A 26,923-nucleotide genomic window follows, 5' to 3' on the forward strand; every position below is an offset into this window, starting at 1 on the left:
GAAAATACTTGAAAAATAAGCATTTTTGGTTTTTGACTGACTAATTTTTGGTCATTTTGTTATGCAAATGTATTTATTACCAGGTTTTGTGCAGGGACTTAAAAAGTAATATCTTCTCTTAAACAGTCTTTAACTTACTGCAATTTTCAGACTATTAGAGGTTATGTAAATAACAACATTCATGTTCTGTGCTAATTATTTCTTCAGTTACTGTTCCAGTTGTTTCATTTCATTGTTTTCGTTGTTTCATTGCTAGATATGGTATTAGGTAACACTTTATTTGACGGTGGCACCATAATACTGTCATAAGACTATCATAATTATGACATGACACTGCCATGAGCGGTAATGAATGCTTATGACAGATGGCATTTAGCGTTATCCATTACATAACTCAAATAAATTAACAAATAAGCCGCACTGGACTATAAGCTGCAGGATTCCAAATGAGGGGGAAAAGTAGCGGCTTTTATTCTGAAAATTACGGTACTCATCTTGATCAAATAACTCAAAAAGCCATTGATTTTATGTCAGGACTTAAATTTTAACCAGAGTCGATAAAAGCATTTTAAAATGATGTCGGTTAATATTCACATCGGTTTTTCATGATCAGTTTTGAACCCATTTGCCTGTTGTTTTTTGCCTTTCTACAAAGGCTGGTCACAGCTTATCACAACAGTTATGCTTATTGACCATTAGATGTCTCCAAACTAAGATGCTTGGGATTTGTTATGTGAGCATTATCTTTATTTAAGCAAATAATTGGGTATCACAATACAATTAGCCAAGGGGCCAAGTGTTCTGTTAGTTTTCACAGAATATTTATTTGGAAAATGCTGAAGTTGTTACATTTATCATTATTAAATCATTATCATTAATATCCAGTGGGGCATCACAATACAATTAGCCATAATATGTTAAGTCCTCGATAGCATATGTCAGTATTTGTTTGATATCAATGTCAGATTTTTGGAGATGGACAATATCGGGATATCAGTTAAAAAGTATTTATCGGACAACTCGAATTTTAACCGTTTCAGGTAAAGTGGCCACTACTGTGGACACCTATTCAAAAGTTGACACTTAACACCTTTGTAAACTGTGCTGCGTTATGTAAAATTGTGCTACGAAATGTTGTAACATTCAAGTAGTTTTTTTTTTTTGGTCTTTAATTCCTTAATGTTTTTTCTTCTACATCCAACTTTTCCAGAACCTGAGCTTTAACCAACAAACCTAAGACTGCGGGACTCCAGTCCAAGCAAACCAAAGCTTTTCTCAATACCAAAGCGAACCGAAGCACTTCCATCACCTGCAGTGTATGTCACGGCATCCCCCAAAAATGAAGGGTGATAGTACACAGGGAGACATGAGTACTTGGAGGGAAGTTGACTTCGCTCTCAACTGTACCTACATCGTGCCGGATCAGGTGTCCAACCTGAGTTTTAACCTGCCCAAAGCCATGACATCTATTCCACGCAATCTAGCGTTCGAGCACAACAAAGACAACGAGGTGAGAGCAATTTTGGTTCAAGCAAAAAAAAATGTATTGCTCTTTAACACTTTAAGGACAGTGGTCACTTCGGTGGCTACCGCTGTTCGGAAGTTGGCATTAGATTAACTCATTCACTTCTAGCCCAGTTGATGTTTTGTGTTTATATTCTGGAGCGAACAAAAACTATTGTTCCAAAAGTAAAATGCGATTGTGCTCATGTCCAGGGGCGGATTCACTAGGCTGGCACGCGGGGGCAACTGCCACCCCAGTCGGCACTGTTGAAAATTTATAACTTAATATTAGGGCTGTCAAACGATCAGAATTTTTAATCGAGTTAATCACAGCTCAAAAATTAATCGGAATAATCTTTAATCATATAATTCATCTATAAGATATGCCATATTTTTCTGTAAATTATTGTTGGACTGGAAAGACACAAGACGGATATATAAATTCAACATACTGTACACAAGTACTGTATTTGTTTATTATAACAATAAATCAACAAGATGGCATTAACATTATTAACATTCTGTTAAAGCGATCCATGAATATAAAGACGTGTAGTTCTTAAAAGATAAATGTTAGTAAGAGTTATAGAAATTTTATTTTAAAACCCCTCTTAATGTTTTCGTTTAAATGTGTAAAATTTTCAATCAAAAAAATAAACTAGTAGCTCGCCATTGTTGATGTCAATAATTACACAATGGTCATTGTGCTGAAACCCATAAAATCAGTCGCACCCAAGCGCCAGCAGAGGGCAACAAAACACCAAAAAACACAAGTAACAAGTGGACATGACACTGTGCTGTCATTTTAATCTGTTTGAGCGGGGCATGTGCGTTAAATGCGTCAAATATTTTAACATGATTAATTTAAAAAATTAATTACCGGCCGTTAACGCGATAATTTTGACAGCCCTACTTAATATATATATAAAATATCAAAAAAATATGAAGCTAAATTTCTGTACATCACTTTGAAAATGTCACATTGCCTTTTTGTTTCATCTACTTACGAATACAGGTAATCCTCGGGTTACGACGTACTCGACCTACGCGATTTCGACTTTACGACAACGGCGTCTCCTCCGCCATTGTCTCCAGTCATTTTGTTTTTAAACAGTACCTTATTGCAGGGGTTTTCAACCCAGTCCTCAAGGCACACTGTGGGTCCTGGTTTTTGTTCCAGCCGATCCAGCAGAGACAGTTGAACCAATGAGGCTTCTGCTAAAACAAGCCACACCTGACTGCAATCAACTGATTGCACTTGTAAAACACCAGATTGGGGAAAAAGTGTTGTCATCTTGTTTGGTAAGAATGAAATCCTGCACCCACAGTGTGCCTTAGTGGAATAGGTTGGGGACCCCTGCCTTATTGTACTACACAGTATCTTATTTTTAACTTTACTAATTTGACGTGTTCTGCCCTCACCGAACGTGAAGTTGTTCAACTTGACTGACAATTGTGATTTTTGAAGCTTTTTCCTTCCTTCACTTTTGACAATTCGTAAAGCTGTAGCACACATATGTACTATTATGTTCAAAGCGACACACATTTTAACACTAAAACACCTGACACAAAACACTTGCTGATTGTCTGATCAAAATGTAAATTTAGTAGCTTAAATTAGCCTAATTTGCCCAGCGAAAAATCCGCTAGCTTAAATGCTACGAATGCTAACTTGTGTACAATTGTGTGTGTGTTCATAGCAAATTGCTCACATGTAACTCCACAAACTGCAGCTGCAAACGTAATTACGTAAAAACATATATTAGCTGAAACATCTTACAGCCTTATATGGTCCAAACGAAAAGAGCAGCTGTCCTATTTCCATATCAGATGAGTCTCCTACTTAGCACAGAAGCCAAGGCCAAGGTCCAGCCACACCTAACGCTGTCATCAGAGTGCAGTGTATCCTTTATCATTAAACAAAATGCAATACTTTTGAACTTTTTGCATAGTTTTTTAAGGGTTAATTCCGATTTATAATGAAATTCAGGTTGCGTTGCTAGCGTAGGAAAGGAACTCGTTTGTAACCAGGGGACTACCTGTACTCTTAGAACTCATAGACATCCGCCATATGTTGACACTAGGGGTACGATAATTAATCCATGTGGAGCAACAGATCAATTCGTTAAGCACTATTGAACGTTATTCGATCAAAATGCAAAATGATGCTATTTTCGGAATACAGTTTTGAAAATAAAAAATTTCATCAACATACTTGTTGTTGACCTCAAAACTTATTGATATTTTTATTGCTTTAGGTAAATTGGAACTGATTGTGTTCATTTTCTTCATAAATTTGTATTGAATCAATTAAACGTCTTTGAATCAAATCGCCGCAGAATATCATATTATTGTCCAAAGAATACTAGGGTTGTTCCGATCATGTTTTTTTGCTCCCGATCCGATCCCGATCGTTTTAGTTTGAGTATCTGCCAATCCCGATATTTCCCGATCCGATTGCTTTTTTTTTTTTTGCTCCCGATTCAATTCCAATCATTCCCGATAATTTTTCCCCATATACATTTTGGATATGCATTAAGAAAAAAATGAATAAAACTCGGACGAATATTTATACATTCAACATACAGTACATAAGTACTGTATTTGTTTATTATGACAATAAATCCTCAAGATGGCATTTACATTATTAACATTCTCTCTGTGAGAGGGACCCACGGATAGAAAGACTTGTGACTTTGTATATTGTGACTAAATATTGCCATCTAGTGTATTTGTTGAGCTTTCAGTAAATGATACTGTAGCCATGCCCAAATGCATGATGGGAAGTGGAACCATGACTGTGCGTAGTGCTACCAATTGATATATCTTCTCTGCTTTGGGAAATAACATAAGGTGTTAAGAAAAAGATTAATTGCTACCTTGCTTCCCCACATTGCTTCCCATGATAAAACTAATTTTATGGAGTGGGATTGTAAGGCTTTAGCCAATTAAAAAAAAGGCTCCAAAGGCTGCCAAAATTCACTGTACTCATTTTACGCTGCCTTTTATCTCCCTATATAGGTAAAACGGCACCATTACAGACTGAGCGCGACAATGCGTGAGTGGGTCGTGCAGCGCACGCATTAATTGCGTTAAATAGTTTAACGTGATACATTTTTTTAAAAAATAATTACCGCCGCTATCGGGATAAATTTGATAACCCTGCCTTAAGCCTAAATTAAAGACTCTGGATGAGTGTAACATATTATGTTTGTAACGTTAAATACAATTAGAAAACGATTTAATTATAAAATATATATACTGTATATATTAAAAAAAGGCATGGCCGATACTTTTTTGCCGATTCCGATACTTTGAAAATGACGTGATCGGGATGCCGATCGATCGGGACATCTCTAAAGAATACCATAAAGAAATTTTTGCCACCCTCAAAAAGTTCCTGCCCCCCTTTCGAGAATATTTTTTTAGATCCGCCCCTGCTGACGTCACTTCCACAAGTGTCTTAATAGCATTATTGCAATTTGAATGTCGCTCAAGCCCTTCAGTGTCATTATTGTGTATAAATGTTTCATATTTTCTCAGGGCTATATATATATATATATTATTTATTATATTATTATATGGTAAATTATATAATTGGTGCATGAAAGAGTTAATACAGTGGCATCATGAGTTTTGCCAGCTAGTCTTATCACTTTGTTTGCGTTCTTTATAACCTGGCACACCTTATTCACCTACTACTAAAAAATGTTGCACTTTGCTCCAAGTAAAATTGCCAAATGACGTATTTAGTGCAGTGAAAGTAAGGATGGCATGCAAACTAATCTTTGCGGTGGCGTCGAATGGTCTCTTCCTCTTTTTTATGATCAGAAATTGGACCTTTCCGCAAATGTAACTTGCTTGATTGTTGGTAAACCATCAAGGGTAATTTTAAACTGGCACTGTTTCCTTTCTTCGCATTGTTATGAAAGTAAAACTTTCTTCCGGGCTCATTTCTAGGCCATCATTTGGTGAGGCGGTTTTTGTTTGTGACAGGGTGACTTCTGGGTAAGTTACATTTCCTAGGAAAGGATTGGCAAATTGTCACGTGCAGGGTTTTTCACTTATTGCTTTTCAAGGAAGACTGGAAATTTCAATTGACTGAATTTAGGATGGGGGATATCTGGCAGTAATTCTTGTATTTTTCTTTTAATTTGTATTATTTATTTAATGTATTTTTTAATATACTGTATATTCTTTAAATGATCCTATTTCACTGCCATTGACAGAAATGAATGTCCTATTCATTTGAACTCGTTAGCAGTGAATGGTTATGTTTCTTTTCTTTTTTTAAATTTGTTATATATTCAATATGTATTTTAATATACTGTTCATTTTTAAATGATCCTGTTTCACTGCCATTGACAGAAATAGATGTCCAATTCATTTAAACTGGGACAGGTTGGCAGTAAATGTTTATTATCATTCTTTTTTTTTTTTTTTTTTAAATAAACATTAATTTTTGTATTATTGGTTCTTTTATTTTTCTTTAAATTTATTATATTGTATTTTCTATTTTTTAAAAAAAAACTGAGTGACTGCCAGTAAATTTTTTTTCTTTATTTTTTTTTTACTTCTATTTCCCTTCTAATTTTTCTCAATTTTTACATTTTATGTTATTTTTTTTAATATTCCACAGCATTAGCTAGATAATAGAAGTGGGAGGAGATGGTAATAAATCCTATTTCAATTTTTTTTTTCATATTCAATTTTACTTTTGTCTTTCAATTTATTTAACATATTTTATTTAATTTTGAAGATCAGATTTCAGTGCCATTGACGGCAATATACATCCAATCCTTTTACATTGGAATGAGTCGCGAATAAACACCCACCTCAGAAACTTCCGCTAAAACATGATCATTCATAGCTCACCCTCCCATTTCAAATCGATTTGACATCTATTGCTGTCAACGGCGGGCAATAAATGATGACCAAACTCTCACCTCAGAAACTTTCACTTCTTCCGAAACATGATTATTCACCGTTAACTCTTTCAATGCCATTCACTCATTGGATGTTTTTCATTTTTCTGCTGTAATTTTAATTTAGTTTGTCACTGGTAGATGTCCAATCTATTTGAACGAGTAGGGCTGGCAGCAAATGAACATTCGTTCTAGTGCCGTGAATAGCAACCAATAAGAAATTAATCTAGTCTGATTGAATAATGGATTTGTACTTTATAACTCGAGTCCATTTTGAACAAAAATCTCCACTCTTGAGTCTGAAGTGTGCCCTGAAAGTACGGGCACGTGGCAGATGGGACATTTAGCAGTGAGTGCCAGTTAGGGGGAGCGGAGCGTGTGCGTGGTGGGGGGGGGATTTAGGTTAAAACCAGATGATTAACTTTCGTTGGGAACAGGCTGGCCAGCCAGGCATCAGGCCTCAACCTGGCAGGCACACAAGCTATTTCCAATTCTGTCAAAAAATAGAAAATTAAAAAAAGATTGGGGGATGGGGCGAGTATGATAGCGTGGGTATCCTCAAGATGTTGCGGTTTTCTTCCACCCCCACTCATGCTTGGCCTCCGCCTTCCTCCCAACAACCTGAGCGGTTGAGCAGCGGCGGCACAGCGCTTCGTTAGCCACGCAACGCCGGCTTAGCACAATACGCGCTGTCACACCAGTTCATCACCTCACTTGAACATGTCCTCACTGACCTGTTCTTGCTTGAATTTTATTTAAAATAAAAATTCAAGACACGAGAATCATCAAATCTTTGGTTTTCAGGTCGTGCTGTTGTTTATAATAGTTGATCTTTGCGTAAGATGATTCTGGTAATGGCAGGAAGAGGCAGAGTTTGTTTACGGATGGGGGTTAGTGGATTTGGGGGGGTTGATTTTCAAGATGGAACACAAAGCTCTTGAAGACACTGAGGCCAAGTGTGACACAAATGCGGCAGCCTGTTGAGCGTCAACGGGGGGATTGCGTAAGGTTGACCCCAAGCTTATCATGTGACGAATAAGGGCATGTTGTGTTTTCAAACGTCATGTAAGGTCTTCTCAGGTCATTATTTCTGGTATTCTACGTAAAAAACAAGGTTGTATTTTTGGATTTTGTTTATTGTTTAGTTTTAGTCAAGTCACATTTATTTACAAAACCATTAAACACTACAAATGTCTCAAAGGTTTTCACAAGCGCACAGCTGACAGTTATGATATCCAGTTTGTATTTTTTTTTTAAATTCAATTCATTTTAAAGGGTTTTCAGAGTAAATCTTTTAGTTTTTTTTTTTTTTTTTAAATCACTATAATTCTAAAATGCTAATATTCGTTTTTTTTTTTTCATATTTTGTACAGGATTCTAAAATAAAATAATAAATAAAAAACAGTAATTACAAAAAAAATTGCCAAAAGAAAAATAACAACGGGATTAATGTCTTAAATTTCAATATATATTAATTATTTTGTTAACACAACCATTTTTATTTATTTATTTATTTATTTTAAATGTTGATAGATGTCCAATCTATTTGAATTGGCGAATGATTGAATGTCAACAATTGTTTTCATTATTTTTGTGAGCAAAAGATGATTAATTGTAGTAAAAAAAAATTTTTTTTAAAGGAAAATATGTGATTAATTGTTGTAAAAAAGTAAAATATGCCAACAACATAGCACCCGGTCCAGATGGTTCTGCTGAATTTCCAAACCTTTTTTTCCCAATACTTCCAAAAAAAGTTCTATTTTCAATACATTTTCTTCTTTTTGGTTGCGTGATATGTCAATGCGAGTCGATAAATTAACCCTGGCTTGTTTTACTTGGCGTCGCATTAAAGTGACGACGAGGTCAGGGATCAGTGGGCTAGTAGGTGAGGGAAAGTGGACTGCAAATCCATTCACTGGGTGAAGTCATTAGTGCCCAAAGTAGGCCACCTTGGAGGTTTAAATTTGCCTTTTGATCTGTCTGGGTCAGCGTGAAGAAGCCTCAAACGTTACCACACAAGAGGAATGAATAGTGTACTCAAGTCTGAAAGAAATCAGAAGAAATGTTTCATCATTTTCCATGTGATCTGTTTGTAGGTGAGTGGTGTGTTCAGCAAAGAGTATATCCCTCGGGGGACCCGATTTGGACCCCTGCAGGGAGACATCTACACCAAAGACAACGTCCCCAAACAGGCCAACAGAAAATATTTCTGGAGGGTAAGCACAAAAAAAATGGCGAGCTAGATGGACGTCATGTTGTAACACTCGAAACTAGTTTCGGATAGGAATGTGACAATATATAGTGATGAATCGCTCTGTCACTGAAGACACTCTTCAATGAAGAAATTCGACTAAAATTTTCCACCTGGCTAAATTTTCTTCTAGCGGTGTTGTTTTTGGCAGCCATTTTAATTTTTGTATTAGTCTTAGTCTTTTGGGCGAAAATACTTACCATAATTTTCGAACTACAAGCCGCTACTTTTTTCCTTCATTTTGAATCCTGCGGCTGTCCAGTGCAGCTTATTTTTTTATTTATTTGGGTTAATAGGTAAAACTTTTTTTGACAGTGGTGTCATAACACTGTCATAAAACCGTTATAATTATGAAATAACACAATCATGAACATAACTGAATGCTTAAGGCAGTCGTCATTAAGTGTCATCCGGCAAATTTTGTCACTAACTCCATTTATTTTGTCTTTTCCATCCATTTAAACGTGAGATAATTTACTGGATAACACTAAATGACATCTGTTTTAAGCATTCATTAATGCTCATGACAGTGTCATGTCATAATTATGATTGTCTAATACCAGTCTTAAGGCGCCAATGTCAAATAAGTGTTACCAAAAACCGTAACTAGCAAAAAAAAAAAACTGGAACAGTAACTGAAGATATTGGCACAAAACATAAATTTTTATTGTTATTTACATCTGTAATGCTGCAATGCATGATAGGAGGCATGTTGGACAACAACAGTGTTGACAACAGGTGGCAGCAAAGGTTGACTGTCTCCCACAAGGGAGCAGTGATGGCCAAATGAAGCTTCTTGAAGCAATGAAGCTTTGCAGCCAATTGGTTTAAAGCTTAATGGAAGCTTCATTTGGATGACAATCGTATGATTCCGCTGTCAAATAAAGTGTTACCGGTTAATATCTTTTGGTTTAAAAATCCCATAATAAAGTGAGGACAGCTGCGGCTTATACTGTAGTCAAGTGCGGCTTATGTATGAACAAATGCTGTTTACGTGCCAAATTTAGTGGGTGGCGGCTTATAGTCAGGTGCGCCTTATAGTGCTGGAATTAAGGTATTAGTCTTAGTAATTTTTTAGTCATTTTAAAATGTTTTCATCTTCGTCTAGTTTTAGTCGATGTAAGTAAAAAAAAAAAAAGTCCTAGCGTTTGACATCCTGACTTACTGACCAGAGAAGCCAAGCGGCTCTGCTTTAGCCTGGCCATTCTGTAGCTAATGCTAACACGAATGCTATGCTAACACTAGCAGTTACATTTAGCGTCTGATGATAATCCAGCACAGATCATTCAAGGCTAAACAAGATTGCATATTCTCTTGCCAAGATATTAAAACAAATCTTACCGTGTTTTCAAACAAGCGAGCTGGAACGCAGCTGAGCTTGAAACACATCCTAAACTCCAGTGAGGAGAGTGAGGCGCTGCACATGTCACATGAGTGACACGACGTAAACAGTGCCACGATCCAAGCTGACGTACTCCACGTACAATATGAAAATGTCACGCATTTGTGAACAAATGACAGACACAATGTCGCATTTTCCTCTCGTTGTCGTTTCGTCATAAGAAAACTGACATTCGTCTCGTTGTGTTCGAGACTCCCGAGCCACGTTTTTAGCTCGTCATTGTCATGAAAAAAATGTTCGTCGACGAAATATCTTCGTTATTGTCATTGTTGACGAAAACAACACTGTCTACTAGAATAGTGTCTATGTTGTGATCAAAATCAACAGAAAGTGACCTGTAAATGCCCCATTAGATTAGTTTATACTACATTAGTTTTATAATCTACTTTTGGCGCCTACCAAAAAAAAAAAAAAAATTTAACAAGAAGTGACCAAAGAATGCTTCAAAATCACCAGAAAGTGATACAAAATTCATAAGGAAGTGAACCAAAATGAATTGCTTGCAATTGAAAACAATAGACGTCCGGTGTATTTTAACGTTTTTTTTTTTTTTTTTCCCCAGTGCTATAGGTCCAAATTCATTTTGACTTCCGGTCAAATTCAGTGTTGTTTTTGGTAGCCCTTTTAATTTTCGTTCTTAGTCTTTTGGACGATAATACTTCTAATCTTAGTCATATTTTAGTCATCTCAAAAATTGTCTTCGGCTAGTTTTTGTTGACGAAAAATTTAGTTTTACTCGACATTTACTCAAAATGTTTTCGTCTGTAAAATTAAAAAGTTTTACTCCCCCCAAAAATATAAATAAATTAATAAACAAAGGTTTCCAACTATTTCGAATCAAAATTGACAGACAAGCACATATTGTAGCGTCCACTTTGGTGATAATACACACTCGGAAGGAAAACAGTACATTATAGTTGATTAATTATACCCACCTGGACGCTACGAACTGTATGTTAAAAAAAGAAAAGAAAAAAAAAAAGTTGCCCGAGAGTTAAAGAGGACACGTGCCATTAGCATTAGCCTAATGCTAACGCTTATGTTATGCTAATGCTATGAGTTACATTTAATGGGGTTATGATCACTCAGCACAGACCTTTAAAGGCTAAAGCAACATTGCACATTCTCTCTGGCAAACAAATCGTACCGTGTGTGCAAGCTCGGAGACTGGAGAGCAGTAGCACATCACTTGAGTGTTTCAACCAAACACTGCTACGATGCAAGCCAACTACACATAAAATGTCACACATTGAGAACATGTGACGGAAGCGCTTGTCCATTTTCGTTTAGTTGTCGTCTCGTCAGATGAAAACTGGCATTAATCTATTATCGTCTCCCAAAACACGTTTTTAGCTCGTTATCATCTTGTCATCGTAACGAAAAAATTGTTCATTGACGAAATATTTTCGTTATAGTCATCGTTGACGAAAACAATCCTGGTCAAAATAAATTGGACGTCTAGCGCTGTCAATGGCACACAACCATGAGCATTTAAAGCCACTTCTCCCAGTTCAAAAGAATTGAACATTCGGCGCCATCTATGGCAGGCAATGAGTTAGGAACTCATTTATTTAAATAAATAAGATAAAAATTGCCTATTTTTTCCATTTAGAAATAGGGAATTCGTTGTCATAGTTGTGTCGTCGAATGATTTCCCGACCCGTGTAACGATAATTGATGCATCGCCATATTGTGAGATCATCGCTGTCACGAGTCTTGATACCCAGAGGTTAACCACATTAAGTTTTGAGACCACATTTTGTAAGTTTGGTCTCATCTCGACTCCAAGAAGTTTCAGTCTTGGTGACTTCTAGTCTTGGTCTCGGACTGTGTTTGGTCTTGAACCTAACACTGATTCATCTTCTCTTGACGTGCAGAAACACTGTTTATTTCATGGGTTGGCCTTCCTTAGCCCAAAGGCTTTGTTTAAAACTAAACCAGTGACAAAAAAAACTTCAAACAGTCATTACAGTTTTACCGGCAATTGCTGTGTCAGTCGGGAAATGTCATTAGTCCCAAGTGAATCCCCATCCAATCTTTTCCCCATCAACGGTATTTCCATTCTGGCTGCATTTCCTGTAAACAGAAGTGTGACGATTTACGAGCGCAACAATACTGCTGACTTCATTCAAGTACATGCTTGTATCGACTGGGCTAGCGGCCAAGCGTGTTTTTTTTTTCCTTCTAAGAAAAGTGGAACTATTTGCGGCTGTTGACAATTACAAGAGTGAAAGGAAAGAAGCGAAGGAGCGTGACACAGCAGAATTGGCCACGCCTCCAAGCTTCAAATACAATGACAGTTTGAGCGCTAACGCACACAGGACTCACAGAATACCCACGACACTTTTGAAGGACAAGAATAGAGTATAGATTAAAACGGAAGGCGGACGGAAGATACTTTACTGTACATGGCAGGGGTCAATGTTCGTATTTTTTACTCCCTTTTTCCAACATTAGATTAATTTTTGCATTAAAAAATTAGGATAATATAGATTTATACCATTACATCGAAGAAATTTGATTGCTTTTAAATTAAAATAACTTCTTAAATAGATTTAAAGCATTTTATTAATTAGTCTTTTAGGCAAATTTATGGGCAGTTTCGGAATTTGAACTACCAAATTTAATTAATTTGATTTTTTTTTTTCTTTTAATTAAAATCTTGAGTAGATTAAAAGCATGAGATTAATTTGATAAAGTCTGGGTTTTGCTTTGTGCTTTAGTTTTTTAAGCAGATTTACAAGAAGTTTCAGAATTTAAACCATTATATCTAAATAAATTCGATTTAAATGTTTTTTTGATTCATTAATTTAAAAAACATTAGATTAAATCCCTTTTTTTGTGTGTGTTTTTGGTAGATTTTTAACATGCAATTTCCGAATTTCATCGACAACCACATTTAAAACAATATATTTTCTTAATTTAAAAACATTAGGTGAATAAATTTGATTAGATTATTCCTTTTTTGACCGATTTATAATCTACAGCTTCAGAATTTATCGACTACTACATCTAAAAATGTTTTAAATAGATTAAAAACATTAGATTAATTAAATTTTTTTGTCATTATTTTGGCAGATTTACAACAACGGCCAGCTTCAAAACTTCATCGACGGCTACGACGTCCACAGGAGCAACTGGATGCGCTACGTTAACCCGGCCCGATCGCTAAGCGAGCAGAACCTGGTGGCCTGCCAGAACGGTCGAGATGTTTACTTCTACACAATCCGGCCCGTGGAGCCCAAACAGGAGCTGCTGGTGTGGTACAGTCAGGAGTTTGCCCAGAGATTGTGCAGTCAGCAAGAGAATACCAAACACAGTGAGTATGTTCAAAAATTGCCATTGATAAACGTCCATTTGGAAAGAGATGGTTGGCAGATGAAATTTTTTAAAAATAATTAAACTTTTTTTTGCTTATTGGTCACACATGCATGAGAATAAGGAACAACTGACTAGCAGTGTATCAAATTTAAGAAGCATCTTGAGACCTAATGGCTCTTTTTTAAATTAGACACCAGTAAAAACATTGTTTCATATTCCATTCAAGTATTTTTACAGGTAAAATAAAGTCAGAAGGTGGGTAGAGTAGCCAAAAATTTTACTCAAGTAAGAGTAGCGTTACTTCAAAATAATATTACTCAAGTAAGAGTAAAATTAGTCATCCAAAAAATGTACTCAAGTACAAGTAAAAAAGTATCCAGTGAAAAAAAATACTCAAGTAATGAGTAACATTTTGAGTAACTTCTTATTTTTGTTTGGGCTGTCAAACGATTACAATTTTTAATCGAGTTAATCACAGCTTAAAAATTAATTAATCGTAATTAATCGCGATTTAAACCATCTATAAAATATGCCATATTTTTCTGTAAATTATTGTTGGAATGGAAAGATAAGACACAAGATGGATCTATACATTCAACATACGGTACATAAGTACTGTATTTGTTTATTATAACAATAAATCGACAAGATGGCATTAACATTATTAATTGTTATTAATATTATTATTAATATTATTAATATTCTGTTAAAGCGATCCATGGATAGAAAGACTTGTAGTTTTTAAAAGATAAAAGTTAGTACAAGTTATAGAAATTTTATATTAAAACCCCTCATAATGTTTTCATTTTAATAAAATTTGTAATTTTTTCAATCAAAAAATAAACTAGTAGCCCGCCATTGTTGATGTCAATAATTACACAATGCTCATGGGTGCTTAAGCCCATCAAATCAGTCGCACCCAAGCGCCAGCAGAGGGCAACAAAACTCCAAAAAACACAAGTAACAAGTTGGCATTGCACTGTGCTGTCATTTTAATCTGTTTGAGCGGGGCATGTGCGTTAATTGCGTCAATATTTTAACGTGATTAATTAAAAAAATTAATTACCGCCCGTTAACGCGATAATTTTGACAGCCCTAGTTTTTGTATGATTTATCTATATGAACTGTTTTATAATGATACTTTACAATACCCATTACATAACCACATTAAGCCAAAAAAAAAAAAAAAACATTAAAGAGAAGGGGAAAAAAACAATAATGAAACATTATTTATCCAAAGAGCATGAGTGCCCTGCCCTCTAGTGGAGACAATAGTTCCTAGTTTGAAGAGTGAATACTGTAGTTCCTTCATAGTTGCTATTATGAAATTAAAACGATCATATCTCCGATTTTCCGTGGTCAATCGGTGCCAAATAAAAGCTGGGAGAGAGTTATAAATCCATGCTTTTGATTCATGTTGAGGGCAGCGCTCTATGTCAAATACTTCATTTGTTACGGTGCTTTAAAGACACCACATGATAGAACAGGCTTGCGTGATCATAGAACGGTAAGCTTGCGCCTGATTGGTGTTATGGAGTCATGTGATTATTGTTGCGACATCTCATTGGTGAAATAAGTAGCGCTACTGTTGGCAATAGCATCGCTAGCAAAAATGAAGAAAGAGGAAAAATGTAACAACTTGTGTAGCCCAAACTAGTGGAGTAAGAGTCGTGTTTTTTCTTCACAAAACTACTCTTAGAAGTACATTTGTCTCAAAAAGTTACTCAAGTAAATGTAACGAGTACACATAATGCGTTGCTACCCTCCTCTGCATGAAGTTAATGAACAAGAATTACGTTCGCGGGCCGCGCAAAATAACACGAAAGGCCTGATCGCCCCCCCCCCGAACCTTGACTTTGACACCCGTGATCCAAAGTATTTGCGATTTTGACTTTAGTTTTGCTCTGATTTCCATCTTAAGACTGAACAAAACAAAATCAAAGGCAGCTAGCTGATGGTCATCTGTCAAAAAAAAATGTTCTTGATCTTTTTCCGCTTCGAGATCTGATAACATTTAAAACCCTTTTTAGATGTTTTCCACTGACTTGTGATTACACGGAAAATTCCTTCACGTAACATGTAACAAAGACGCATTCTACACTTCCACAGACACATGTAGTAAAAAGACGTGTAAGCATGACGGTTGTTTGAATCCACTCGGTGAGTCATTTTAGATTTAAAAGCTATTTATACAAAATAACTATATAGTACTACAAAGTCTAATGATTCACGCCAAACGAATACAAGCAATGTGTTGCTACTCAACATGGTGACTAATGCTGTTGCAGTGTAATTACATTCGAAAAGGCTTAAAATTACTCAGTGAATTCTTGCGCAACACGTCAGAGCCGATATGATGGATTTTAGCTTCGAGGTAAAAACACAAAATCTGACAAAGAGAGGCTGAGCAGTTGTCGGGGTAGTTGTTCACAAAACGATCCGTGACGGAAGACAAATCAAAAACGCTGACGGCGTATGTAAATTATCCTGTAATTATCAGTTCAGAGTCTCCGTGTGACATGACACATGCTCATTTTACCACCGAGCAATTCTCCCACAGGAGTAGAATTCAAACAGAAACTTCAACTGCATGGTTTTATGTGTTATGAGTCAAACCTGATACTGCTATCATTTACCATCACAAGGGAGCGGCATACGTGGGTGGATGTATGTCTCAGCATGTCCTCAAATTGGATGGACACTGAAAAAAAATTGGGGCTATAGGCTACTTTTAAATTTATTCTTGGATTGAATGTGTCTGACAATGAGATTAATAGTAATTGGAGTGAAGAATTATGATGACTCCCTAATACCACATGCGATTAATGGTTTATTTTTTCATTGACATACTACTTTGGAATAAAATTGGATTGTGTGTGTAAAACAATGTAACTAATACATTGTTAAATTGAGATTAATCTTGATTAGAGCAAATTATTCATGATTATTTCGTCACACTTTTTTTTTTTAAATTTAGAATATACAGTATACTTAAGGAAATAATGGGTCTTAGTTATGTATAACAGTGCGGATCATCATGATTAATTACGACTAATTGCAAGACCGTCGTACGATTAATTTTAATTGCCATAAGCTTTTTTCTAATACATCAACTACTTCTGAAAATTTTGGTTGTTGTGTGTGTAACAATGATAATAAGTAAAGTTGATCATGATTAATCGCACAGCCCTCATGCGATTAATCGTGTTTCTTTAAAAAAAAAAAAAAAAATCATATTTCATTGATATACTTTCGCACAACAATACAAATAGTTGTAATTAATCGCAAGGCCTTCATATGATTAATTACAACTTTCATAACATTTCCCAATTCATACAGTACTTTTGAAAATATTTTTTGTGTGTGCAACAATACAAATCATTTTGATTTATTGTGATTAATCTTGATTAATTTTCGGACTATTAGCCGTTAATATTAGCAGCTTATTTGTTGATTTATTTGGGTTAATAGGCAACACATGCCTCCTAGCGTGCATTGCAGCGCTACAGATGTAAATAACAATCAAAATTCATGTTCTGTGCTAATTATTTATTCAGTTGCGGTTCCAGTTGTTTCATTAATTGCTTGTTATGGTATTTGGTAACACTATTTGGCTGTGGCGTCATAAGACTATCATAAGACCATCATAATTATGATATGACACTATAATGGGCATTTCTGAATGCTTATGACAGATTATGGCAAAGTATGTTACTAAATTCATTTGTGTCCAGCTTGGGTCTTTTACATCCATTCAAAAAGTGAGATAATTTGCCGGATAACACCAAATGACATCTGTTATAAGCATTCATTAATGCTCATGATAGTGTCATGCCATAATTATTATTGTTAAATGACAGTCTTATGGCATCGCTGTCAAATAAAATGCTACCAAATATAACAATTAATGAAACAACTGGAACAGTAACTGAAGAAATAATTAGCACATGAATTTTGATTGTTATTTACATCTGTAGCGCTGCAATGCATGCTAGGAGGCCTGTTGGACAACAACAGTGTTGACAGCAGATGGCAGAAGAGGTTGACTATCTCCCCCAAGGGAGCAGTGATGGCCAAATGAAACTTCTCTAAGCAATGAAGCATTGCAGCCAATTGGTTCAAGGCTTCAAGGTGGTTCATTTGGTCTTTTGGCAGTCGTATGATCCCTCTGTCAAATAAAGTGTTACCGGTTAGTATCTTTTGGTGTAATTATCTCATAATAAAGTGAAGACCGCTGCGGCTTATCGATGAACAAATTTTAAAGTTTTCGTGTCACATTTGGTGGGTGGTGGCTTATAGTTAGGTGCGCCTTATAGTGCAAAAATTACGGTAATCGCAAATACTTACTGATTTTTTTATTTTTTTTTTTTAAATCCAATTTTGTGTGAATAAGAATGCAATTGATCACAATTTTCTTTGTTGTTGTATTGTATTCTAACCAATGATTTTGATACTTTCAGAGGTTGGTGTATGCATTAACCCTATTAACAGCGAAAAACGAGGATCACTGTATGTATGTAAACACCAATTATCATCAATACTGAACATGTTTTATTATTTTTTTCTTACAGAAAGCATGAATGTTGACGATGAGCAAGAGCACACCAAGCAGCACGTCCCTCAACAGATATGGCCCAAGGAGAGAACGAAGGAAGAAGTAAAAGAGGAGAGAAACGATGAAGAAGTGGATGTGGAGATGTTGGGAAGAGATACCCCTCCTGACACTCCTGATGACCAAATCATGGATTTCAGCAAAAAGATTGAAAAAGAAGAGAAAAGCGATCCTGAGAATCGCGTCTTTGCCGCGTCCCCTCAACCTGAACAAAAAGAAACAACTCACGGAGTGAATCCGCCTTACTTACCCGAAAATATTGCGGCGTTATCAACCGATCAACGAAATATACCTCTTCACCTGCACGGCCTTTACGGCCACAGAGAAGGTTTAGTGTCGTCTTATCCTCTTTACTCTCAATCCAGACCTCTCCAACCGGCCTACCAGCTCCTTCCCCCATTCACTTCGCACTACCCACGCCTCCTCCTCCCTTCATATTCTCCTCCGTTTCCCGGAATGCTTCCCTCAAGAGGAACCCTCAGATACGGCAACTATCTGGGCACGGACGGAATCCCCTATCCGCATCTCAGCACCCCTAACCTCCTCCCTATGACCCTCCCTTACCCTTCGTCCCCGCAGGGTGGTCTCAAAGAACTCACCCCTAACGTATCCCCGCCACGGGGCGCCCCGGCCACGCCCGAACTTTCACCTGTCCCCAAGCCAACCAACCAGATTCCTTCACCTGAGCATATTTCTTCTCACTGCGAGGAGGCGATGAACCTCACGTTGGACATTACCAAAGGCAATTCCGGACTGCGAAATCGTCCCGGGCATAAATCTTTGCCCTATCCGCTGAAAAAGCAGAACGGAAAGATCAAGTATGAATGTAACATCTGCTCCAAGACTTTTGGACAGCTGTCAAATCTTAAGGTGAGATCTTCCAATTGTTCAAACGTCTTGAATGTTATTTCATAAATTCATAGTTTCATATACATTGGCAAATCTTCTTTCACTAGCTACCACAACACATACTATACTCTGTGAAAACTATACATACACTAGTGTTGTTTCAGCAGCCATTTTAATTTTCGTCTTTTGGACGATAATACCGTATTGGCCCGAATATAAGACGGCCCTGATTATAAGACGACCCCTTCTTTTTCAAGACTCAAGTTTGAAAAAAGACTTTTTGAACACCATATTAATTCTTATACAGAAAATAATTACAGTACATCTGAAACAAATAATTATAATAACATATTTGAGGAAAAAAAGCATGTTATTTTGCCTCATTCAAATCTTAATATCTGAACATTTAAATATGTAAACTAAAGTGCAATCACATTCGTAAATGAATGACTTGGTTTTTGAAATGTAAATAAACCAATCTATTGTGATAAAACAACAAAATTGCAATAACTGCATTAACCATCAAAGTGAAGTCTAACTGCAACTGTCATCTTGTAAAAAATTTGAATAAGGAAAAACATTGCAATAAAATAATGCAAACTGGTTAAACTTGAAAGTCGCTGAGATCTGTCATAACAGAACATCGCTTCAAAGATATCTGGCGCCATCTAGCGTTGTGAATGGGTATAATGTCTCGACCGCGAATATAAGACGACCCCACTTTTTCCATTCTTATTTCAATGCAAAAAACACAGTCTTATATTCGGGCCAATACGGTACTTATTAGTCTTAGTCGTATTTAAGTCATGTCAAAATGTATAGGTCTTGGTGTAGTTTTTTGTAGACGAAAAATCTAAACTAACTTCGTCTAGTTTTAGTCAACGTTTACTAAAAAGGTTTTTGCCTGTAAAATTTTCAAAAATTAGGTTCCAACTACTGTATTCCGAGTGAATATTGACAGGCGAGCACATATTGTAGCGTCTACAAGGACAATGGCAACTTTGTGGTGATAATACAGGGTGTTCCGAAATGTTTGACCCCATTTCGTAGGCCAGTAATTTTGACAATTTTCATTGGAATGACCTCAAATTTTCACAGCTTGTGTAGAAGTTTTTGTGTGTAACGTTTGGCATTTCTGTCTTTTTAGGTGAAGAAATGCCGTTCACTTCAAAAGAAAAGGCCTTTTGATAAGGCCTTTTGCAGGCGGCGCTCATATTGAACATATATGAAAATCTGTCATAGAACCAACAAATATTTGTACTTTTCTTTATAAATTTAACCAACAAAATTTAAGACCTTCAACATAAAATGTATTTAGTTTCATTAAGATCCATCTAGTAGTTTCCGAGAAATGGGCATTTAGAATGGGGTCAACCATGGAACACCTTGTACTCACTCAGCAGGAAAAGCAGTATATTATTTTTAATTAAAACTACCGAAAAGCCATAAACTGTATGTTAAAAAAAAAAAAAAAAAAAAAAAAAAAAGTCTGAGCGTTAAACATCGTCTAGACTTACTGATCAGAAAAGCCAAGTGGCTCTGCTTTAGACTGGCCAGTGTTTTAAGAGGACGCTCGCCATTCTGAAGCTAATGCTAACGCTAATGCTAACGCGATCGCTACGCTAACACGCCAACGCCAACTATGTAAAATAAAGTTGTCAGAGAGTTTAAGAGGACGCTCGCCGTTAGCATTAGCCTATTGTTAACGTGAATGCAATGCTAATGCTATGAGTTAAATTTAGTATGTTATGTTCACTTAGCACAGACCATTAAACGCTAAAGCAACGTTGCATATTCTCTCTCGCCAAGAAAACAAATCTTACCATGTGTGCAAACCTTCATGGTGACTGAAGACAACTTCACGAGTGACACAACCAGACACTACAACAATGCAGGCTAACTATACATTAAATGTCACACATTGTGAACATGTGACGGAAACTATTGCAAATTTTCGTCTCGTTCTCATCTCGTCAGACGAAAACTGGCACGCGTCTCATGTTTTAGTCCCCCCTAGCTCGTTATCGTCTCATCGTCATGAAAAAAGTTTAATTTGACAAAATATTTTAGTTGTCATTATCATCAGTGCATGCCTTTAACGCTATTGACTCTCTTGTAGGTTCATCTTCGAGTGCACAGTGGCGAAAGACCGTTCCAGTGCAACTTGTGTAAAAAGAGTTTCACTCAACTGGCCCATCTACAGAAGCACCACCTCGTTCATACAGGGGAGAAGCCACATGAGTGTCAGGTAAGAGTTAGGTCAAAGTTATGGTTTCATTCCTCCAAATGTTTGCAAGTGAAGGTGACAACTTTTAATCGAATAATGCATTAGCCAGTGAATCGACAACTATTTTAATAGTGGATAATTTGTTTGGAGACGTTTCTCTTTATTTCGGGGCCTTTTACAGCAAATATTCTCTTGCACTTTTATTTATTTATTGGTATATTTTTGTTGTTATTTACATTTTTTTTTTTTTTTACGGAAAACATTGGAATTGGTAAATATTCATTTTTTTGATTTTTTTTTTTTTTTGGATTAAAAAGTTTTTGTAAAAACAAATAATTTTCTTTTATTATACAGTGATCCCTCGCTACTTCGCGCTTCAAACTTTGTGACCTCAGTCCATCACTGATTTCTTTACAATTAAAAATAATAATAATTAAAAAATACAGTATTCTATTTAAAAATGTTAAGGTATATGCATGTATACATGTACAAATTATTCTTGTGTTTTATATATATATATATATATCTCATTGAAATTATATTTATTACATTTGCAATGATTAAAAACCATTTATAAAAATATGCATACACATAAAAGTTTTTTTTTTTATTATTATTATTATACTTTAGGAAAAACATCTCTTTCCAATAGTGTTAAATCGGAATAATACATTGAACACACACACACACACACACACAAGCAAAAAAAATTTTTTTTTTTTTTTTTTGGTCTTGTTTTTTTATGTAAATAAGCTCCGCCTCTACTACTAACATTTTTTATTTTATTTTATTTTATTGTTCACCTTTAACTGCAAAAAAAAAAACAAAAAAAAAAAAAAACAAGGGATAACTGTAAATACTTTTAATTTATTTACATTTTAATAATAATAGGGGAACAACGTGCATATTCTATTTAATTTTTTTATTTTTATTTAAACTGTATATTTTAAAACCAATATGTTCTATTATTCTATATAAATAATTTACATTTTTTTAAAAAGGGGGTAGTAAATATCTTATTTTCAATTTAATTTTTTTTTAAATTGTTTTCTATTTTTTTAATATATTTAAAAATGAAAGTATTAAAAATAAAAAGTGAATCCGTTTTTTTTTTTGTATTTTAATACACACAGCACATATTCTTTTTTTCTCTTATTAGTTCAAAAAGGGGAAAAAAATAAAAAATATTCTCTCATTTCTGTATTTCCTTTTTCATTATTTGAATTTCATTTAACAAAAAACAAAGTCGATACATGATTTACTTTCACCTGTCACACAAAATTAATTAGTTTCACACCTGGGCTGTGGATCAAAGTTCAAACTTCATGGAAACAAACTCTGCCCTTGATTGCTCTTGTTTGCTTTCACGACAAAGTGGGCGTAACCGCTGTCAAGCAGAACGAGAATAGCTGCGTTGAGAACAGGAATAACACTAACATTACGTAATTCCAAGTCTCATCCAAAATAGTTACTTTTTCCTACTTCGCGCGTCACAAGAGTTCCGTTGCGTTCTCTTAACCTTTCCTTTCCTTTTTCCAGGTGTGTCAAAAACGTTTCAGCAGCACCAGCAACTTAAAAACTCACCTCCGACTTCACTCCGGGGAAAAACCTTACCAATGCAAACTATGCGGCACCAAATTCACCCAATACATTCACCTCAAGCTGCACCGCCGCCTCCACAGCGGCCGCGAACGTCCTTACCGCTGTCCGCTATGCTCGCAGGCCTTCTTCCACCGCTTCTCCCTTCGCATCCACCAACGCAGCTGCTGCCCGGCCAGCTCGGCCGTCGACGTCCACGCCAAAGAAACGCTGGAGCGCTTCGACGCCGGCCAGGAAGCCGACGCGCTGGCGGAAACGGCGTCGGCGGCACAAGTGGAGGAAGCGGTGGAACGCTGGCTGGCTCGTACTTTGGAGGGTGATGGGAAAGAGGACCAACGAGAGGCTACGTTTCTACTTAAAGCGCTGAGCCTGGCCATCAACGCTCCGGAGCGCGGGTCGGCGCCGGTCTATCAGGAAAGAGCTAGCGTCGTCCATCTTCACAAGCGCTCGGCGGTGAAAGTGGAAGCTTAAACATGGACAAGTAACTAGAAATTGCGTGGGGATGCTTTGCTGTCTGATCTATCACTTCCTGAATATTTTCAGTCACTTCCTATACATTTTGGGGCACTTTCGGGTCACTTCGTTGGTTCATTCACCCTTCCAACTCAAAATGGTTTGGACGTCTAGCACTCTCAATGGCACCGAAATAGTTTAAATGTCTATGTTGTCAATTGCAGGCAATGAATTTTGTTCACTTTTATAGGCCAAGATTGAGGGAGGCAGGGGGGCAATAAGAATTTTTCACGTAAGGCCTAATTTTCGAGTTAGCAGGATTTAATTAGTTGACGGAGTTGATTTCAACAAATTCCATGCAGTTTTTTTGTAGTTATTTGTTAGTTTCAGAGCTCCGGAGTGGCTAAGCTAGCGCGAGTCAATGGTGCCTGCTTAGCATACCAGTAAAAAACAACGTATGCACACATGAGAATCAACGATGACCCGTGCAATCAATTGTGTTGGCTATGTTTTCAGGATAAAGTTATTAAAACTTACAATTACATGTAAGTAATTGTAGTATGAACAACATTATTTGTAATCCAGCAGCTCTGCAGGGAACAGTCTGTCTAGGCAAGCAGGGCGGAGTAATCTAGCATCGGTTTTTTTTCATTGCTGATTTTTTTTCTTGGGAATGAAAAGGACTCCCCAGCAGAATGAGCACGAGTGGCAAAAGCAGTCCTCTCTGTAGTGGTCGCATTACGCATCTAAAAAAAAATAGTCCCACAAAATAAAATGAATGACGGCAGTTTGGTGTGACATTGTTTTGGCAGTTTTTGCAATTTGAATTGATTTGACTATATTAGACTCATTTAATATCATTTTTTAATTGTTGGGCTAAACGGGCACCATTGACTTGCGCTAGCTTAGCCACTCTGGAGCCCTGAAACTGACAAACTAGACGTTAAAATGTTTTTTTAAAATAGTTGCAAAGCAATTAAACAGACAATAAAAATGAAAAATTAACAATAATCCGACAGTATTTCATAATGGGTCAAAATTATTTTTCGAACAGATCATGTGACTGGCACCTTTGCTTTGCTTAGCCAAAACTACACCCGTGGAGACAAGACGGATATTTAGAATTTCTTTAAACCCAAGATTTCAAAAGCTCCCACAACAACAGATCTTGAACAGAGGATTGAACACAAACAGTGTCAAGATGTATATACATATATATAATGTAAGTTAATTTTATTGCTGACACTGCGTTTCAGAGTCATCAGTCATGTTTTGCCCCCCCCCTCCCCCCCCATAAAAAAGTCAAACTCCGCCTATGGTCTCTTCCTTGTGAATTTCGAAACATTTTCTGATGATTTTGGGGCATTACTTAGTTAATTCCTGTTTATTTTGGGTCACTTTTTTCTGGTAGTCAGTTTTTTTGGGTGGGAGAAAAATAGTGACCAGGAGACGGAGTGGCGGAGATTTTTTGCAGGTTCAAAAAAGTCACTTTCTGTTGATTTTGATCACTTCCTGAGGATTTGGGGCCATTGCCAGGTCACTTCCTGTTAATTTGAGGGTTTTTTTTGTGTGTGTGTGGGGGGGGGGCTTCAAAAATAGTACCGACCCAAAAAGATTTTTTTGCCGGCTCAAGTTGAAAATCAATAGGAGTGAATAGACACATTTTTGTGTGTGTTAATGTGCCATTGGAAATAAATAGGGCCATTGAAAATGTATGGGGAAATTTTTGTCAAAATTTTTTTGCGCCTTGATTTCACGATTTTATTTGTGTGTGTGTTTTTGATGAATTATGTGAATGGGACAAAAACTGTAGTAGCAGTGTTTAAAATTTGGAATTTTATGTTTTTGCCCCCCCAAAAACGTCAACATCAGGGGCAAAATTGACATGAATTTTGGGATTGAATTAAAAATTTCTTTGCAAAGCATCCCCACAAAAAAAGTCGCCAAAAGTAGCCTCTATGTTGACTCGTTTGTTTTAGTGAGAGCAGAACCAAAATAAGAGCATTCCAAAGTCAGGATTTAGGGAAATACTTGATATCTTATTAGATAAAACAGAAAATTGAGGATTTTCTTAAACTGTGAAGTAAATTGCTTTGACTCAGGTAGTTTTTTTCTGTGTTAACTTATTGATATTTTCACTTATGTTTAGATATGTTTATTTATTTATGTGTTTGGTAGATATTAAAAACTCAGGAAGAACAATTGATTAGTTGATCATTTTTTAACTTATTTATTTATAACCAATTTGCCATGTTTAATTTGTGTTTAAAGAGCAATTGTCAAAACATTAACGTCTGTGATGATAAGCGTCATTTTATGGGTTTCTTTTTGTATCAGGTTGGACCCTGTAGTTAATTTCTTTGTCAACAGGTTTGAGATTGTAAGAATTTATATGTGAGAGACTATTTTGCTAATTTTTTATATGTAGCATAATAAAGATAATGTTTCTGAACTATACGTTTGGTTGGTTTAGTGCAGCGGCTCGCGCGACATATTTAATAGCCTCTTGGTATTGGTGAGAGTATGTGTGTGTGTGAACCTGTTTTTTAAGCTAATCACTTGAGAACAAGCTAGCATAGCACAAGCTAGTTTTCAGCGATGTTTGTCTGTTAGCCAGAGATGGGCCGTAACACGTTACATATACTCCATTACATTTACTTGAGTAACTTTTTGAGAAAAATGTACTTCTAAGAGTAGTTTTGCTAAGCCATACTTTTTACTTGAGTATATTTGTAAAGAAGAAACGCTACTCTTACTCCGCCACTTTGGGCTACAGTAGTTGTTAGTTTTCCTCTTCAGTCTAAATATAAGATTTTACATCAGTGGTGCTACCAGTTTCACCAATTAGACGTTGCAACAATTATCACATGACTCCATAATGCCAATCAGACTCAATCAGGCTTCTTCAGTCATGTGGCGCCTTTAAAGCACCATAAAAAAAATTAAATATTTGACATAAAGCGCTGACATGAACATGTCTCGAAAGTGCGGATTTTAATGTTTCTTCCAGTTTCTATTTGTCACTGATTGACCACGGAAAACCGGAGATATGATCCTTCCAAGTTTCATTTCTGTAGATTTTTTTTATCTCACCCAAATTCAATGTTTTTTTTTGTTTCATTGTTTTTATTTCATTGGCTTAATGTAGTTATGTAATAGATTGCAGTCTTATTATACTTCAAAGTATAATAATAATAGTTCAGATAGACTAGAACTACCAAGGGTGGATCAGTTGATACAAATCCCTTTTGTATCCAGAGAAGGGTCATCTCATCATCCTAATCAGCGTATCTTTTGTAAGCACTGAGGTCCTCATTAGTCATTCCCATTCATACTCGCAAAACCACAGGGTTGGATTGCTCCAATTAGCATCTTGAGTGATTGCAGGGCAGGGCTGCCTTGGCTTTGTCGGACAGTGGACCGCTCAGGCAGGCAATCGGGCGGACAACCTTTTTATATTTTCCAAAAGTTGTCGTTTGCTTACAGTACAAGGGACGGTGTAATTAAAAAAAACATTTTCTATCTGACGACAAATGACACTTCGCCCTTTTCCCGGGGCTAGGCTTGGGAGGTTGTTGCCAAAGCAATTTTTCCTTCTGCGCCTTCTTTGCGCCCATATGAGAGTGAGCCAATTCCTTTGGAAGACCCACCAAGAAGTCCACCCGTCTCTCTTATATACAAGATGCTAATTGCAGCTATCCAGAGTGAAACCCCCGCTTCACACCTAGGCAGCGACTCCACAGGAGTGTGTGGGGGGGTTGTCTGCTGGATTGCTTGTTTG

At 36.3% G+C, this 26,923-nt stretch overlaps 1 protein-coding gene across 5 annotated transcripts in view; it reads left to right on the forward strand.

Annotated features, from left to right (window-relative positions):
* Positions 1–24,949, forward strand: part of prdm1b (PR domain containing 1b, with ZNF domain) — a 55,911-nt gene extending 30,962 nt beyond the window's left edge. For 4 of the 5 annotated variants that reach the window (XM_057828294.1, XM_057828295.1, XM_057828293.1 and 1 more), the window contains 6 exons: positions 1,211–1,510; positions 8,525–8,644; positions 13,160–13,400; positions 17,974–18,884; positions 20,983–21,111; positions 22,630–24,949. In XM_057828294.1, the coding sequence (XP_057684277.1) occupies positions 1,319–1,510; positions 8,525–8,644; positions 13,160–13,400; positions 17,974–18,884; positions 20,983–21,111; positions 22,630–23,160 (2,124 nt within the window). In that variant the 5' untranslated portion in view covers positions 1,211–1,318 and the 3' untranslated portion in view covers positions 23,161–24,949. Of the gene's footprint in view, positions 1–1,210; positions 1,511–8,524; positions 8,645–12,212; positions 12,505–13,159; positions 13,401–17,973; positions 18,885–20,982; positions 21,112–22,629 lie in introns of those variants that run through there. The other variant, XM_057828297.1, reaches the window with a different exon arrangement.
* Positions 24,950–26,923: the final 1,974 nt, after the last annotated feature.

Source organism: Corythoichthys intestinalis, chromosome 22 (assembly GCF_030265065.1).
Source record: "Corythoichthys intestinalis isolate RoL2023-P3 chromosome 22, ASM3026506v1, whole genome shotgun sequence".
Taxonomy (NCBI): Eukaryota; Metazoa; Chordata; class Actinopteri; order Syngnathiformes; family Syngnathidae; genus Corythoichthys; species Corythoichthys intestinalis.